Consider the following 18,290-nt stretch of genomic DNA (forward strand, 5'->3'; position numbering starts at 1 on the left):
GAAAATTAATCTCTGGATAAGACTTGTTTTAGCTTAAAATAGACATCTTGATCAATAAGTACACTAGGAGTTCTTCAATATCATAAAAGAAAGACTTTGAAAATATAAGTGCTATTTTCTGCAGACTGTAACTCAACATCTTTTTTTTTTTTTTAAGATTTACTTCATTTTTTGACTGTGGTGGGTCTTCATTGCTGTACTCGAGCTTGCTGTAGTTGCAGTCAGCGGGGTTGCCTTTTCATTGTGGTGCGTGTTCTTCTCATTGTGGTGGCTTTTCTTGTTGCTGAACACAGGCTGAGGTGTGCGGGCTTCAGTAGTGGGCTCAGTAGTTTCGACTTGCCTGTGGACTAAGTAGTTGTGGCTCATAGGCTTAGTTTTTCTCACCATCTTTTAAATGTTATCAGTTTCTATGTTTACAAAAGTTAATGACTTTTGATGTGTTTCAGTCATTGGTTTCCAGCTCTCCTGCACATTGGGATCCCTTTAGGAACTAGAAAACCAAACTAAAAAAGAATACCAGACTCTATTCCAGGCTCAATAAATCACAGCTCCAAAAGGTGGGGCCCAGACAAGGAAATAGTGTCGTAAAAGCTCCTCAGGTGTTAGCAGTTTGCCATCAGGGTTTGGGACCACTGATTTAAGTGGTTCTATTTTTGGGGGGAGAGGGATTGTGTTGCATTGATAGGTCAGATGAGAGGGATTGGTATTTTTAAGAAACTACTTACTTTTGTCTGTGCTGGGTCTTCGCGGCTGCGTGGGCTTTTCTCTAGTTGTTGGGGGTGTGATGGTGAGCAGGGGCCACTTTCTAGTTGTGGTGTGAGGCCTTCTCATTGCGGTGGCTCCTCGTGTTGTGGAACCTGGGCTCTAGGACACGCAGGCTTCAGTAGCTTCGGCTCCCGGACTCTAGAGCACAGGCTCAGTTGCTCTGCGGCATGTGGGATCTTCTGGATGGGTGATCAAACAAACCTGTGTCTGCTGCGTGGGCAGGCAGATTCTTTACCACTGAACCACCAGGGAACCCCTCAGTGGTTCTTAAAGGAAAGATTTGAGCATATACCCTTTCTCAGGTGTAGTACAAATTGAAAAAGGAAATAATTTTATTAACAAGCTTTCTTTATTCAACATGTTTATTGTGTCTCGTATGTGCATAGCACATGTGGGGGATTAAAATGCATATACGTAGTTTAAAAATGGGACTAAGCTTTACTTCGTGGTATATATGTATTTACTATGATTACCTGATAGTCTTCATGGGCTGTGGGGTTTTCGAGAGGGGAGAGATACATACAGGCTCCAGTAAGAAGGCTGTTTGGAAGAGGTGGGATCTGGGTGCGTTAGAGAAGTACAAGGTGCAAGGCAGTAATTTGCTTCACTTGACAGATCCTAGAATCTGACTTGGACAAATTTGACAGTTTAGCTAGCACTTTGATCTTACTCTGTAGTGGCTATATAAGAAGAGCAATGGAGGAGCTATGAAAAATACCAAGTTTCACTGCTGGAGAATTTTATTCAGTTGGTCTAAGTGGGGCCTAAGTATTGTGATTTGTAAAAGACTTCCTGTGTTGGCTGCTGTGCAGCCAGCGTTCAAAAACTGCTATAGGACCGCCTAAGGTCCCTGGAAATCTTTGAGGAGGAGGGTTTCAATTTACCCTTCTATTAAAAACACATTAGGGTGGCTTTTTGTTTTGTTTTGTTTTTTATGCCATAGAAAGAGGGCAAACAGCAGTGAACAAAATAAAACAGGAAAAAGTCCTTGTTTACACTTACAGGGGTGGAAGGCAGCTTAAATTCTTTTCTGGTAGAGGAAGACAGGCAATAAACTAATAATACATGATGTGATAAGCAAAAACAAATGTTTTGAAGGAAATAAAGCATAATGAGGGAAACAAGAATGGGCACAGAAGGGGGAGTAGGATCAGAGAAGAGAGTGCTATTTTATGTCAAGTTAGGAGAGACTTCCCTGATGGTTGGCATGTGAGCAGAGACATGGAAGAAGTGAGGGAGTGAGTAGACAGAGGAAGTCATAAGGGAAACTTCCAGGCAGCCATAGGCCAGTGAGGTTGGATGTTGTGGACTGCATTGTGCAAAACACATACCTATACCCATTTATATATCCAAACCTTAATCCCCAGCATGACTGTTTGGAGATAGGGCTTCCAGGAGGTCATGAAAGTTAATTAAGTTGTAAGTGAAGTGAAAGTTGCTCAGTTGTGTCCGACTCTTTGCCATCCCATGGGCTACATGGTCCATGGAATTATCCAGGCCAGAATACTGGAATGGGTAGCTCCTCCCTTCTCCAGAGGATCTTCCCAATCCAGGGATCAAACTCAGGTCTCCCACATTGCAGGCAGATTCTTTACCAGCTGAACCAGCAGGGAAGGCCAAGGTCATAAGTATGAAATCCTAATGGGATGGGATTGGTGACCTTTTAAGAAGAGGAAAAAGAAATCACTCTCCCTGTTTGCCATGAGAGAAACAGCAAGGAGGCCTCTGCAAGCCAGGAGGGGGAGCACTCACCAGAAGCTGAATCCTCGACTTGATGTTGGACTTTCTGTCTCCCAAACTTTGAGAAAATGAATTTCTGTTCTTTCAGCTACCCAGTCTCCAGTATTTGTTATGGCAGCCCTAGCCAACTAAGACAGCATATTAAAAAGCAGAGACATTACTTTGCCATCAAAGATCCATATAGTCAAAGTATGGTTTTTCGAGTAGTCATGTATGGATGTGAGTATTGGACTGTAAAGAAAGCTGAGTGCTGAAGAATTGATGCTTTTGAACTGTGGTGTTGGAGAAGACTCCTGAGAGTCCTTGGACTGCAAGGAGATCCAACCAATCAATCCTAAAAGAAATCAGTCCTGAGTATTCATTGAAAGGACTGATGGCTGAAGCAGAACCTTTAATACTTTGGCCACCTGATGTGAAGAACTGACTCATTAGAAAAGACCCTGATTCTGGGAAAGATTGAAGGCAGGAGGACAAGGTGATGACAGAGGACAAGATGGTTGAATGACATCACCCACTCGATGGACTTGAGTTTGAGCAAGCTCTGGGAGTTGGTGATGGACAGAGAAGCCTGGAGTCCATGGGGTCGCAAAGAGTCAGACACAGCTAAGTGACTGAACTGAACCAACTGAGACTCCGGAAACAGGATTTCAGAGGGGAGAGTATAGGAGATGAAGTAGAAGAGGAACTAAATCATGTAGGGCTGCAGTCTAGGGCAAGAATTTTGGATTTTCTTGTCAGTTGCCATGTATTCTTTTTGCCTGGGGAAGGAGTTGGGTAGGGAGGAGGAATCCATTGAATTGTTTCAGGAATAGGAGTGGTATACTTTGATTTACACCTAGAAGGATCAGCTGGCTGCTTTGAGGGAGCATAGTCTTCCTTCCAGGGACATCAGTTATCTTGATAACTGTTGCACATATAGTATCAGTGGGAACAGTGTGAAATCATCCAATTCTAGATATAGTTTGAAGGTAGAGTAGAAAGAAATTGCTTGTGAATTAGATGTGGGTGTGAGAGAAAGTGAGGCATGAATACTGTGTCTAAGTGTCTGGTCAGAGAAACTGAAAAAATGGAGTGCTATTTACTAAGATAGGAAGACTGTCAAAGAATGGAAGAATGGGAGGAGGGAGCAATCAAAATTATAAGTTATTTTGAGTTGCTGCTAAACATCCAAATGAAGATTTAAGTAGGTAGTTGGTTTATAAGAGTTTAGAGGGGACACTGGGGCTGGTGATAGAAATTTTGGAGTATCATTGTATAGATCAGTAGTTTTCAACCTTGGATGCCCTTTATAATCAGCTTGGGAATTTTCAGAACATTTCTAAACCTGGTCCCACCCCTGTATATTCTCATTTAATGTGGGAGTGGGGCTCAGGTATTCCTGTTTTAATTTGGCTAGTGGTTAAACATTTTTTTCAACAACTTTTATTGAGGTATATTTGATGCCCCATGTACTACACACAAAGTGTGCAGTTTGATAAGTTTGGCAGATGAATACACCTGTGAAACCATCACCACAATTATGATAGTGAAACATATCCATCACCAGCAGAAGTTTCTTTATATCCTATTTCAGTTCTTCCCTATTATGCCTCCCTCCCATCTTCAGTCACTGAGCAACTGCTGATCTGCTTTCTGTGTAGATTAGCTTACATTTTCTGGGATTCTATAAATGAAATCTTAACAGTATATACTCTTCTGTGTGTCTTCTGTAACTGTTTTGAGTGTAACTCCTTTAAGTATAATTCCTTTTTGTTACTGAGTAGTATTCCATGGTATGAATCTCTTTTTTTATTCAGCTGTTAATGAACATTTGGGTTGTTTTCAGTTTGGGGCCACCACAAATAAAGCTACTGTGAACGTTTGTGTATAAGTCTTTGTGTGGACATATATTTCCTTCAGATAAATATCTTAGAATGGAATAGCTGGCTTGTATGGATCACATTTTTTAATATATTTCAGCATGAGGGATTTTGTGTGTGCATGGATGTATGTGTGTCCTTGAGGAAACCTTTTATGCCCAGAAGTTTTTCAGACACTATTTTCATTATTAAAATTAATACTCAGTGTATTAATTTCAGTTTAAATCTATAATTTTTTTCTTAAACATTCATTTTGACAGATCTTACTCAATTTAGAAAATTTAGCAAAATTTAACTTATTTTTTCCTAGGTGCAGTTATTTTTAAGAAGCATCACAGGTTAATTCTGATGTGGAGCCAGGGCTGAGAACCATGGCACAGATAGTATTTAAAGCCAAATATTGAATGAGGTCACCTAGGATAGTCATTTTTCAAGCTTTTGTTTGCAAGCAAATACACATATTCCTGGGGCAAATTCTGAGAATTTGTATTTCTGCGAGGCTCCCAGATGCTGATACCCTCAGTTGAGCCGATGGATCATACTTTGAATAGCCCATCCTAGAAGGTTAATGTAGATAGAAGAGATAACCTCAAGGCTGATTCCTGGCCCCTCCAAAGTTTAGAATTTGGAAAGAGGAGTAGAAAATGAGGCAAAAAAAAAAAAAAAAAGAGGGTGGTGTTCTAGAGGCTTCTGAAGATAATTATAGTTCTGTCAGGAGGTAAAGTGTGATAAACTCTAAAATATGGCTTGAAGAAACAGAGTGAAATTTGAGCTGTAGTTGACTAATGGACATGGTAAAGTGCTCATTGAAATACTTTACTTGAAAGAAGTGCTTTTGGTGAAGTGATAGGGACAAAAGCCTGATTGATGTGAGCTCATGAGAGAAGGGAGGAAAGTAAGTACAGACAAATCATTTAATGCTTACTGTGGAAAAGAGAACAAAGAAATGGGGCAAGTGACTAGACAGGGATGTGGAAGTAGGGATGGAATTTCTTTTTTTTTCTTTTTCAGGTAAGAGCTATCATAATGTATTTGTATGCTGACAGGAATAACAGTAGAGAGGGAAATATGGTTGGAGCAGGAGTTGTGTCCTGGGAGAGGAATCTTGTTGGCAGATAGAGGCATGACTAAATAGGAATATGGAGAGGGAAAATTAGACTATCAAATAGCATCTGTTGTCTTTCTGAAATGAGAATCAAGGTCACTCCATGATAAGTAAAGAGAACACAGTAAGTTTTGTTCAGCACTCTATCCTCAGTACTTAGAATGGTAATTTGAACATGTGAGGGCTTAGTTAATATTTGTTAACTGAATGAATGTAAGGAAGAGTGACCTTGGATTGGAGGGGAGGAGGTAAGGAGTCAAGTCAGGTAGTACAGAAGGTGGCTGTTGGCTTAGGCCAGAGTAGTGCTTATGGGGATGATGAGAGCTGTTCCAGTAATATTGAAAGAAAAGTGAAAGGACTTGATTTTAATTTGACTAAGGGGATGGAAAAGTTGAGGATGACTTGTCTATAGCTCTGGAGCATGTCTTTAGTCTTTCAAATGAAGTGGACTGTGATGTTCTTTAATTATTTGAGTGATTTTTCAAAGACTTAACTGCTGAACACTAGCATAGTTTTTATAAAGTTGATGTAGTCATCTATCTTGTCTATACTTACCAGAGAGTGTTTCAGTAGCTCCCAAGGAATCAAGTCTCTCCTGCCACCATCTCTCAGGAATTTAGGGAAAATTGTGTCCTGGGCCTCTGAGGAAATGTTTGATGTCAGACACAGCTGGGAGATGATTGCAATTGTCTGGTGGTTTGAAAATTCTTTAGTACTGCTCTTCTTGGGAATTGGGATTTGGATTGATCTTTTGCAGTCCTGTGGCCACTACTAGACCATGAAACTTTTGTACTTTGTTTTATGTCCCTGGATGCGTTCCAGTGTCTCCTAGTTGATAGTCTATGGGAACTTAAACAGAATTTGTATTCTACTGTTGTGTGAAAATTGTATAAATCTTAATTATATTAAGTTGATTCATGGTGCTTTTCAGGTCTACTGTACCCTTCTACTTTTCTATCCATGCTATTAATTTTTGAAAGTTTAATATTGAAACTCCAACTAAAAATCTTAATTTACTTAAAATTAATTGTAATATATAGTGGGAATATATGTAACTTTGTTCTGTATTTTCTAAGTCTCCTGTGTTACCATACTTATAATTTAAAAAATAAAGAAAGATATATAAAAGACTTTAGTTTGCTTTCAGTTTTATATATTGTGATTCTTTGTAAAGATTTTATTTGCATGATTATCTACTGTAGAAATAGTAACAGAAAATATTTGTATATCTCTAGGGTAGGTAGCATTGAGTTTTGCTGAGAAGTTAGTGCTGGTATTAGCAGAGTAGATTATTTCATTGTTTGGAGGTGGGGAAAGCCACATAGAAAGGACTCTTTAATCCTTTAATAGTCACTATTTATGCAAAGCAGTCATACTTTAAACCTTTAATTCGTTTTCATGAAAAAGGAAGTAAATGGCTCAGAAGCAAAATGGCATCAGCAAATTTTTCAAGAAAGTGAATTCTTGGAAGTTGGCACCTAGTTAAATCAGTGTTTACAAAATTAATTTATAGTTGTATTTATGCATCATATTTAACAGGTTTTTATGATTGGTACTGTTGAGATATTTATTGAGCATCTAATACTGTAAGATCTACTGTATATGTATTTGTTGGGGATAGAAAAACAGGCAATATGTGATCTTTTCCCACGTAGGAATTAGAGTCCCATTGGTGAGGAGATAGAATGCAGCCATAAAAGGATCAACAGCATTGCAGAAGAGAGTAAAAGACCACCACTCCACAGAGCTGCTGCAGGGGTTCCACAGACATGTGATGTACATTTCTTTTTAAAAATTTCAGTAACCTGTTATATAAATGTGTTCTATGTACTAAGTAGGGCTTCCCAGGTGGATAGTGGTACAAAATCCGCCTGCAGTGCAGGAGACACACTGGAGATATGGGTTCAATCCCTGGGTTGGGAAGATTCCCCTGGAGGAGGAAATGGCAACCCACTCTAGTATTCTTGCCTGGGGAAATCCCATGGACAGAGGAGCTTGGCAGGCTACAGTCCATAGAGCTGCATAGAGTCTGACATGACTGATCGACTAAGCAGCAGGATCAGTGTGCATCAAATATTCACGTGCACAAAAGGAAGATGATAAAGCTTACTAATTTATTTTGCTTATTAGTTCACTTTTTTTTTTTAACCACTTCAAAATATAGTAGCAAATCCTTCATTTGTATTTCTCCAACATAGTGAAAACATTCACATGGCCTTAGCAACATTATTTAGTCATCATTTTCTCTCTTCTACCTCTGCTCTCACATAATAGTTTTGCTCCCAAGCTACACTCATCAAAACCTCTGTAGCCTCAAAAACTGATCTGTCGAAAATAAGATCTGACCTAGAAAGCCTGGGAAAGGAAGACACACTGAGCAGGCCAGGCCACGGAATGTACTTCCCTGGGCCCTGGGGGGAGAAATCCAGGGAATTTCAACGGAGTAACTTACCTACCTTCATGCTTGTTAGGCTGCACAGTGTTTGGGCTCTCTGACTCCAAGTCATCGTATGACAGTAATCCTGGATGAGTTTTTCTGCAGATTTAAGCAGACCACCTGATCTGCCTCTTGAGAAACCTATATGCAGGTCAGGAAGCAACAGTTAGAACTGGACATGGAACAACAGACTGGTTCCAAATAGGAAAAGGAGTAGGTCAAGGCTGTATATTGTCGCCCTGCTTATTTAACTTCTATGCAGAGTACATCATGAGAAACGCTGGGCTGGAAGAAGCACAAGCTGGAATCAAGATTGCTGGGAGAAATATCAATAACCTTCTGAGGTGCTATGCAGATGACACCACCCTTAGGGCAGAAAGTGAAGAGGAACTAAAAAGCCTCTTGATGAAAGTGAAAGAGGAGAGTGAAAAAGCTGGCTTAAAGCTCAACATTCAGAAAACAAAGATCATGGCATCTGGTCCCATTACTTCATGGGAAATAGATGAGGAAACAGTGGAAACAGTGTCAGACTTTATTTTTTTGAGCTCCAAAATCACTGTATATGGTGACTGCAGCCATGAAATTAAAAGACGCTTAACTCCTTGAAAGCAAAGTTATGACCAACCTAGATAGCAGAGACATTACTTTGCCAACAAAGGTCCATTTAGTCAAGGCTATGGTTTTTCCAGTGGTCATGTATGGATGTGAGAGTTGGATTGTGAAGAAGGCTGAGTGCCGAAGAATTGATGCTTTTGAACTGTGGTTTTGGAGAAGACTCTTGAGAGTCCCTTGGACTGCAAGGAGATCCAACCAGTCCATTCTAAAGGAGATCAGCCCTGGGTGTTCTTTGGAAGGAATGATGCTAAAGCTGAAACTCCAGTACTTTGGCCGCCTCATGCGAAGAGTTGACTCATTGGAAAAGACTTTGATGCTGGGAGGGATTGCGGGCAGGAGGAAGAGGGGATGATAGAGGATGAGATGGCTGGATGGCATCACCGACTCAATGAACGTGAGTTTTAGTGAACTCTGGGAGTTGGTGATGGGCAGGGATGCCTTGCGTGCTGCGATTCATGGGGTGGCAAAGAGTCAGACACGACTGAGCGACTGAACTGAACTGAAGAATTATAACATGAATAGTCTTTTAAGAACAGAAAGGGATATGGTTTCTCACACAAGTAGTCATTCAACCCAAAAGACTCTGTCATGAAATATTTCACAATAGTGAACCTGAATCATCTTGTTTTGCTGTAGGACATGTGATAGTATTCTTTCTTCATCTTTGATATTTGGCACTGAAATTTATTTGATATGATTGATAAGTGGACAGCTGCTGAAGGGTTGGAGTGTATACCTAGTCTAGAAATGACAATGTGTGATATTTTGGGAGCAAAGAAAATGGCTGTCCTCTTCAAAAAATTGTGAGCTGTCAGGCTTTCAGATTAAAAGTGTTTTGATGATGCAATGCAAGACGTGGAAGCAAAGAGAAGCCAGAGTCTATTAGAGATGTATTTGAGATCAGGAGTCACTATTTACAAGGTAGATATGTTCCTAGGATTAGGCCTATCAAGCTGATGAGGAATTAGTTACATTAGTCTATTTCAGGTCTGCTGCTGCTGCTGCTGCTAAGTCACTTCAGTCGTGTCCAACTCTGTGCGATCCCATAGACGGCAGCCCACCAGGCTCCTCTGTCCCTGGGATTCTCCAGGCAAGAACACTGGAGTGGGTTGCCATTTCCTTCTCCAATTCATGAAAGTGAAAAGTGAAAGTGAAGTCACTCAGTCATGTCCGACTCTTAGCGACCCCATGGACTGCAGCCTACCAAGCTCCTCCATCCATGGGATTTTCCAGGCAAGAGCACCGGAGTGGGGTGCCATTGCCATCACTATATCAGGTCTATATACCTTCAAATAGAATAAAAATTTGGGTTTACTACATTTTAAAGTCTTATAAAATTTTTAGTAATATTAAAATTTTTAATATTAACTGTTCCTTTGTTTTTTACTTCTGTAAATTATTCATAAAATGATTTTAAAGAGGAGGGTGGCAGTCCATGGTGATGGCTGTTTTTCTTGGTGTACTGATGGTTTAGACATGAACTAAAGTTCCTTCCATCATGGAGTAAATCCTCTGTCTGATTTTTGAAATCACAGCACATCCTTTTTTCCTTCTTGGTGCTTTTGACAAAAGTTACTTTTATTTATTTAGTTATCCTTTGTGTGGCTTCTCTCCCATATATTAAGGAAACACTTTGAGGGTGAGAACTGTGTCTGTCTCGTTCACAGTGAATCTCCAGCACCGTGTCTAGTGTCTGACACGTGTGGATGTGCAATATATTTGTCAAACAGTGGGGCTTCTTTATAAAATCTTCCTTGGTTATATTTTTGGACTTTTGTTAGCAGTGTATCAACAGACTTGCAACAAGTTTAAATTTTTGGTTTAGTTTTTTAACTCACTTAAATTTATTATATTGCTTCAATTTACAATATACGTATTTTAAGTGTTTTGCAACAGATTGTATCTTTCTCAGCTATGAATAATGTTGCCTCCTTTAGAAAAGAATGAATAATTGCTTTATATCTTATTTATTGCCTATCCAGTTCGACAAAACTAATTTGTGATGAGGTTAATCAAGCTTAAAATATTTATTTCGTAATATTCAGCACATAGAATTTTTGTTGCAGGGTGGTTGGGGTGGAGGGCAGAGACATAGTTAGAAACGGTATATATCAAGCCACCATTAACCAGTCTCCTACCCACATGAAAAGTCAAACAGCTCCTAAAAGTACTTTGTTCTGATGAGTAGGAGATATCCATAAATGTTTGTTGAAATGTTCCCTCCTCTTTTTTTTAATGTTACAGGAAATCAATTTTTAGGTTACAGGAAAGCAAAAGAGACCCGTCAAACTTTACATAGTCTCTTTGACCTATTTGTGATGGATACATAGGGAGACATGGAGATCCCAAAATTTTGGAATGCCATATTTTACAAGTTACATCAAATCATGACATATGTGAATAATAGAGTACAGTTGAAATATGTCTGGATAGCACTTGTTTTTCTAACTGGGTAACCTTTTTGTCCTCCTGATCACAGAACCTTCAGGATTGTAGGTTTATTGTCAAAAATCATGAATGATAAATTGCTGAACATAAAAAAGGCATACCATATATATACCCTTCCCCTAATATCCTAACTATCTCCCATATCCTATCTCCCACCTCTAAAATCCCCTGCTCTCCTCTAGATTTTTCTCACTAAGTAGAAAATGGATCACAGTTAAACCTAAGACTCTAGAGATAGGAGAGCTTTCTTTTGAATAGAGCATGGTGAAGGTGAGTCAGTTTATGATAGGCTGAAAAGATGGTCAGAAGCTGTGTTCCTCCTGCCTTCATTGAAGGCTCTTTAAAACTCATTCAGCCATTAGAGAGCAGCGGAAAGCTTGTTCAGTAGTTAAGCTACGTGTATACACATGTTTTGTGCTTCTTTCATCCATAGTTGTACCACATCAAATAATCCTACAAAAGAGGAGCAAAGATGTAATTTTTAAGTGAAAATCAACCATCTAATTAAAATAAGAATAAAAGAATGAATTAATAGGAAAATCTAGGATTAAAAGAGAAAGAGATGTAACTACTGAAAAACAAAAACAATATTTTTTGAGGCAGAAGAGAGCAACTATAGAAAGTTTGTTGGTGCTTAAAAACTAACAAAAAATTAACAACAGACAGACAGTGCCAAGTACACAGATTACTGGTTGCTTGTGCGAACACTGGTCTCACATTTCCACTTGCCCCAGGGACACCTTTTCTTAAATTTTATAAAATCCACAAGCCCAGCACGACCAGCACCATCATTTCTAGTTTGTTGTGATGGTCTTCGAGCTTGTCCCCCGATTCCAGTCTTTCACCTGACCAGGCCAGCTAGTCTTTCTTTCTGTGTTGTGTTCACCTTGTAGGAGAATATACATTTATTATTTTTATTCTTACCTCTGAGAATATGACACTTAGAAGAAATCTAGATTCATAACTTGTTTTAAAATATTGATTTATTTAACTCAACCTCATGGTTTTATGGAGAAAATCATTCTCTACTGACTGATATGCTTTCCTTTTCAGATTTATGGACCATATAAAAAGGGGAAATGGTTCTAGAAAAATTCTGGAGCGAGAACTTGTTAACTATGAAAAACACTTGGCAGCAGTTTTATTGTAAGGTTCATGAAGTTGGGAATGAGTTTTCTAATTTCTTTCTTACGTAAAAGTGGGAGTGACTGAGGAACTGTGTCTCGTAAGCAACATGTACCAAGTTGGAGACAGATACTGATGGGGAAGGGGAGTGGTTGATAGTGTTGTAAAAATATTAAGTACCTAACCACAACACAGCAGTTGCATTCCTAAAAACTTAGTGATCAGAGAATCCATGATTGAGACAGTTTCGTCTTAAGGGAAATACTGTATTGAGGTTAATAATGAATCCAGAAAAACCTAGAAAAATATTCAGTTTTGCTTAAAAACAGCACTAAATAAAGAGAATATACATGATTATATATCTGAAGTTAGTGATAATGGCCTATAAATAACTAAAGTCAATTTATTGATTGATGGAAACATCAGGATTTCTACTCTAGAATGTGAATTTTTAAAATTTTCCAGTTTATTGTAATTCAGTTTAAAGTTTTTATAAATTTATTTTGTATTCAGTTTTAGGTTTAAGGGAGTAACAGTACAAACTGTAATAAAGGAAGTTGTGAAATTCAGACACCCATAATACCTTGGGAGAGAAATGATGACCACACCTCAGTTGCATTATATAGCTTGGAGTGACTCTCAATTTTAGGTGACTCACTGTTCACCAGGCACTAGTCTAACCAAATCTTTATACAACCTGCCACACCTTTGAACTCTTTCTTTTCATACCCTAGAATAATTAAAAGAGAAATTAATTCCTGCTGCTTTTGCCTTTCACTACTTGCTTGCTTCTATGTAGTGAGTGAGTGGTTGAGCCTGTGAGTATGCATAGAGACAGTATTCCTTTCCTTAAAAAACATCTTTGTGGGTGAAGGGTGGGAGGGAGGTTCAAGAGGGAGGGAACATATGTATACTAATCGCTGATTGTAAAGCAGTTGTCTTCCAATTAAAATTTTTTAATAAATGCAAAAACCTTTCCTCGTTAAACCTGATTTTATCATTCATTCATTTTTCAACAAATATTAGGTATCTAGTATTTTCCAATATTATGCTAGGTACTAGTTATCCAGTGGTATATAAAACTGATATTGTCTCTTTCTTTGTAGAGTTTATACTCTAGATGAAGAAAGAGACGGTGAAATTAAAATTGCAATTCCTTCCTTAAAACTCCCTGTGTTCCTTACCTTTTTTTCTTCCATAGCATTTATCCACATCTAAGACTTTATTTTTTGTTAAATTTCATCCACAGAATACTGGTTACATGAGAACAAGCAAGAATTTCTGTACGTTTTGCTAAGGGACTATGTTGGTTGAGAAGTGGGAAAGGCACGTTTAATTAGTCACCATGTCCCCTGATTCTCTGTTTCTTCATTCTGTCTTTAAATAACCCCACGGCTGCTTCCTTTTAGTCAAGCCCTTTGTATTTTAGCCTGATCTATTAAAGTGGCTTTCCCTGCCTCTGTAGTACCTTTCTCTTCCACATTGCTGCCAGTAATTTTTGTAAAATTCAAGTCTGAATTTCTTCAGTGAGCTCCCATCTTTAAAGAGTAAATCAGACTCCTTAGCTTTGCATTATCAGGTTCCTTCATATCTTTTTTCATTTCTCTGCTGCTCCCTGCTCTCCATCTTAAAGTCTTTGTTGCAGTAATGTTAATATATTACACTCCTTCAAGCTTCTTTGCAAAGTGTGGTGGCTGGACCAGAGGCTTCTGCTTAACTGGGAAGCTATTAAAAATGCAGATTTTAGGGTCCGTCTGAGACCTACTGAATCAGAACCCGGGGAGCAGAGCTAAGCAAGCTAAACAAGACTTTCTAGTAATCCTGATGTACCTTAAATTTGAGAACAGTGCTTTAGTCCTTTTTCTTTTAAAGTTTATTTCCTGAACAAGCTCAGCCAATAATATTTTCATCTATGTAACTCTTGATATGTATCATTAACCCTGGTATCTGGGTTAGCCCTACTTTTTTTTTTTTAATTGAATTTATTATTTATTTATTACTTTACAATACTGTATTGGTTTTGCTGTATTCTGGACATCTTTCCTGGATATCCTACCTTTACTTCAAACTCTGTTGGTTCTAAACAAAATTCAGTATCCATCTATTAAGATGTTTTATATACTGCATTTCCTGTTTCCTCCTTCAAAGGATTCCTTCCTCCTCACAGCTTTGAAAGCTAGATTGTGCAGTATTTTCTCTTTGGTTTCTATTTTGTCTTGCTTTAGAAGAACAGAGGAAAAAAAATGTTTTTAATAGCTGTGCTGACCAAAAGAGGGTCAGGATTTTCCAGGCAATAGATTACTGTTGTTTGTAGACCATCTGTTATGATTTATTTTTATCTTACTTTTCCCTGTTTTGTTCTCCCATCTTTTTTCCCCTCTTTAGTAGTCTTTCTCATTTTAAGAGACTATTAACTTTGAATCTTGACCTCAGCCTCCCACACTGTACCATAAAGTTGGAGGGATCCTTGACCCTGGGCTAATAAGAGTGACAACTGGTACCAAAGGCTGTAGTCAGGCAACATTTCATCTCTCTTGGTACAGTTTTGCAGTAGGTTCTCAATACATTTATTTATTTTTAATAAGTAAGCTAGGCAAGTCTCAAAAGACTGGGAAGATCTCCAAGGTTAAAAAAGCACAGTGAAATTGTGGCTAGATAGGTAAGGAAACTTAAAGACTTTAACAATAAGGAGAAAATTTACTGAATGAATAAACGAATGATTTTTAAAGAAAAGAATAGCCACTGTCACAGATGGTGAGCTATTTCCTTCTCTGAAAGAGGAGGGATACATTTAGATTTTATTTCAGTGTAAACTTTCAAATTTAATTTAAAAGTTTCATGTTTGTTTATATGTTTGCTTCCCCATGAGCACAGTTTGATATACATTTTTAATAATTTTCATGTCAATTTATGTGACAGTTACATTTTAATTGTTTGACTATATATCTTGGGTGATAACTTTGAACTGTTATTATAGTTCTATTTTTGTTGACTAGGAAAGAAATTATGTGTGTGTGTATATACATATATAGATCTGTTAAATTGCACATCTGAATTACCTTAGATATGAAAATTTTTATATGTGAAAATCACAATATATATCTATTCTCATAATTTGAGGTAGTCTCATAAAAAATCATGTTCTTAAATTATAGTAAGAAAAAAACCTTTGTTTTTAACATGCACACAGGAAACCTCGACCTGTCTCCCAGTTGGTTGCACAGCAGGTTACTCAGCAGTTTGTACCCCCTACACAGTCAAAGAAAGAGAAAAAAGATAAAGTAGAAAAAGAAAAAAGTGAAAAGGAAACAACTAGCAAAAAGAACAGTCATAAGAAAACCAGGTAAATTTGAAGAGTGTTTTAATGGTACTTTTGAAATAATAAAATTAACCATTTAATATTGTCTTTTAACACTGATATATAAAGTAGAATATGAAATATATAATATAGAAATAAAATATTTCATCTGTTTTACTATGTCATGAAAGTATTTTTTCAAGTTGAAGATATATTAGAAATTAAATATGGAGGCCACAAATACAGGCTTAAGTGTGCGGACACTTTCTGCTTTTTGTTTTTGTTTTACTAGATTAAAAGACATTTGTGTTTGAACTATTTCTTTTTCACTCATAAAGCCAGGAGTGATATTCACAATACTGAACAGATATTTGCATGAATTCTAACCAATCGGAATGGTCGTGGGTCCTGGCAGAGCAGACAGTCACGATGCCCTTATCGTAAGTGCGCATCACTGGAGTGGCAGCCCTCCATCTGACTCAGCCTTAGCTGCTGTCAGCTTCCTCTGTGATGCAGCTGTGACTGCTGTTCTAAAATCTTTACTGTAGTAAAATTGATAAGCTGTTTGCCAAACTGAGATAAAGTTATAAAAGCACAAGTAGGAGACCATTACTCCCAGTATTTTTTGTCATGTTGAGGAAGATTCATGAATGATTGGCTTGATCAATGTTAATGATTTCAAGCATTTAATTATATTTTTGCATTTAGTTACACATGAATAGAGAGCTTTAAATATAGATGTACTTATTTTGTCATTTTTACTTAATTTAATATGCACTGCATGCTCAGAGACTTGGTAGAGAGAAAAGCTAGTTAAAAATTTTATCATCTTTTGTGTTTAGGCCAAGATTGAAAAATGTGGATCGGAGTAGTGCTCAACATTTGGAAGTTACCGTTGGAGATCTGACAGTCATTATTACAGACTTTAAGGAGAAAACGAAGTCCCCGCCTGCGTCTAGTGCTGCCTCTGCAGATCAACACAGTCAGAGTGGCTCCAGCTCTGATAACACAGAGAGGGGAATGTCCAGGTCGTCTTCACCCAGAGGAGAAGCCTCATCACTGAATGGAGAATCTCATTAGAGTCTATTTTCTCCAGTTTCCATCACTTCTGTCATACCATGCAAATACACAGATTATGCCAAGAAGTACCACATTTTCATGACAAACATATTCGTGCACAATCCATGATTTGCGTTTTAATTAAAATAGAAATTTGTTAGAATTCGTTAGGTTTTAATTGCAATCTGTGCCTACCAAACATTTCCAGACTTAATGTTTTGGTCTCCACAGTTAAGCTGCCATGAAAATGTGGTTGAGTTATTCATTATGCAGTGTTATTGGTAAGTCTATTTTCACTTTTAGTTTAGTGAATTCTAACACATAATTCTTGAATTCTCTACTATTGGCATGTAACGAATTTAAATTTTTATAACATAGTGCAAGCTGCCTAAATATGTATTATTTGAGAATTGTGAAACAAATAGTTATATGTATACAAGTCAAAGATCAACTTAATCAACTATTGCTGCAACAGAATTTTCTTAAAGGATATCCTCTTAAATACACCTGCTGGTACTTGGTGTGGTTAAATAGGAAGATTGTTATTAAATAAAGAATTTGTATGAACCATTGCCAATGTTTTTGACACATTTTACTAAATTATTGTTTCTGAATTATGTTTTAGGTTTTATCTGTTTTGGGGGGATTTGCTTATCTTTCAAAACATTCATTTATTGTAATGTTTACTAGCAGACTAGTAAACAATAAAACATTGATTACGTAGCTTTATAATTCAGGTTTAGTGCTATTGTCATTGAACACTGGTATTTTCTGTATTGTATAGAACATTAAAATTCAAGTAATTATAAGCATTTGACGAAAACAGAAAAGAAAAGCTGTAATTTTAAGAGCTGCAGTTTTGGAAAAGCTTTAATTTAATAGTAGTTTTATCACTGTTTCCTTGCCCCAGACTTATCCAGGGTCATAGGAGTATGAATCTAATTAATACACAAATGGGAACTGTTGCACAGAACCAGGAAATAACTAATATTTAATCAGCTTAATTGGCCTCTTTATTAAATATAACAATTCTTATAAAAATTATAGTACCCTATTTTCAGAGACACTTGCCAGTTTATGCATTTATCAATATCCTAAAATTAAAAAAATATTTACAGCCCCACTTACTATTATGTAAATTTACCAATAAAATATTTTTATGACTACAGATTTTGCATTTTTGTTTGCAACTAATAAAAGTGTTTCATGTTGTCTTTAAAAATCAAACTTAGAAACCACACAGTACTTCTTAATTTCTAGGGTCTCCTGCTTTCTCTTAGCCATTTGTTTAATACATATTTACCTGTAGGAGACTTTTGAACTATAAATGAACTTTAAATCATAATGTGGATACAAAATATCACATAAAAACATGATGATTGCATTTGAAGAAAGGAAACTGTAGACTCTGACAGTTGTGATATTTGGTGGTTTCATGTGGTAATGTAACTTTTTGTTTAATTGCAGTACTTTTTACAGGCACTATGGTACTGTCTTTTTGTCAGATGCAAGTTGTGAAATACAGTTAATTGCATACAGTAAAAGTCTGTGATTAAAACATTTATATACCTCATTCTTTAGTGTTGTTAAGTGGAAGAATTTTGTTTTTAAGATACTTCCAGTGGAACCCCAAATAACTGGTATGTTCTTTTAAAACATGAAATTTTAAAATTTTATTCTTTTTCACATGTTTCAAATGTTTTATATATATGCATATATATTCATTTTTTAGACATAGTAAAAATTGCAAGTATTAACTGTAATAGGGAAAATATTATAATATTTAAGTTAGAACTACTCTTTGGAGGTACTGGGTCTTCTGATGATGATCAAATACTT

The 18,290-nt window shown here is 37.1% G+C and overlaps 1 protein-coding gene across 3 annotated transcripts in view; it reads left to right on the top strand.

Moving 5' to 3' along the window:
* Positions 1-18,024, top strand: part of YAF2 (YY1 associated factor 2) — a 75,574-nt gene extending 57,550 nt beyond the window's left edge. For 2 of the 3 annotated variants that reach the window (XM_061416431.1, XM_061416432.1), the window contains 2 exons: positions 15,285-15,437; positions 16,235-18,024. In XM_061416431.1, coding sequence (XP_061272415.1) covers positions 15,285-15,437; positions 16,235-16,472 — 391 coding nt within the window. In that variant the 3' untranslated portion in view covers positions 16,473-18,024. Of the gene's footprint in view, positions 1-15,284; positions 15,438-16,234 lie in introns of those variants that run through there. The other variant, XR_009736414.1, reaches the window with a different exon arrangement.
* The last annotated feature ends 266 nt before the right edge of the window (positions 18,025-18,290 follow it).

This window comes from Bos javanicus, chromosome 5, assembly GCF_032452875.1.
Source record: "Bos javanicus breed banteng chromosome 5, ARS-OSU_banteng_1.0, whole genome shotgun sequence".
Classification (NCBI taxonomy): Eukaryota; Metazoa; Chordata; class Mammalia; order Artiodactyla; family Bovidae; genus Bos; species Bos javanicus.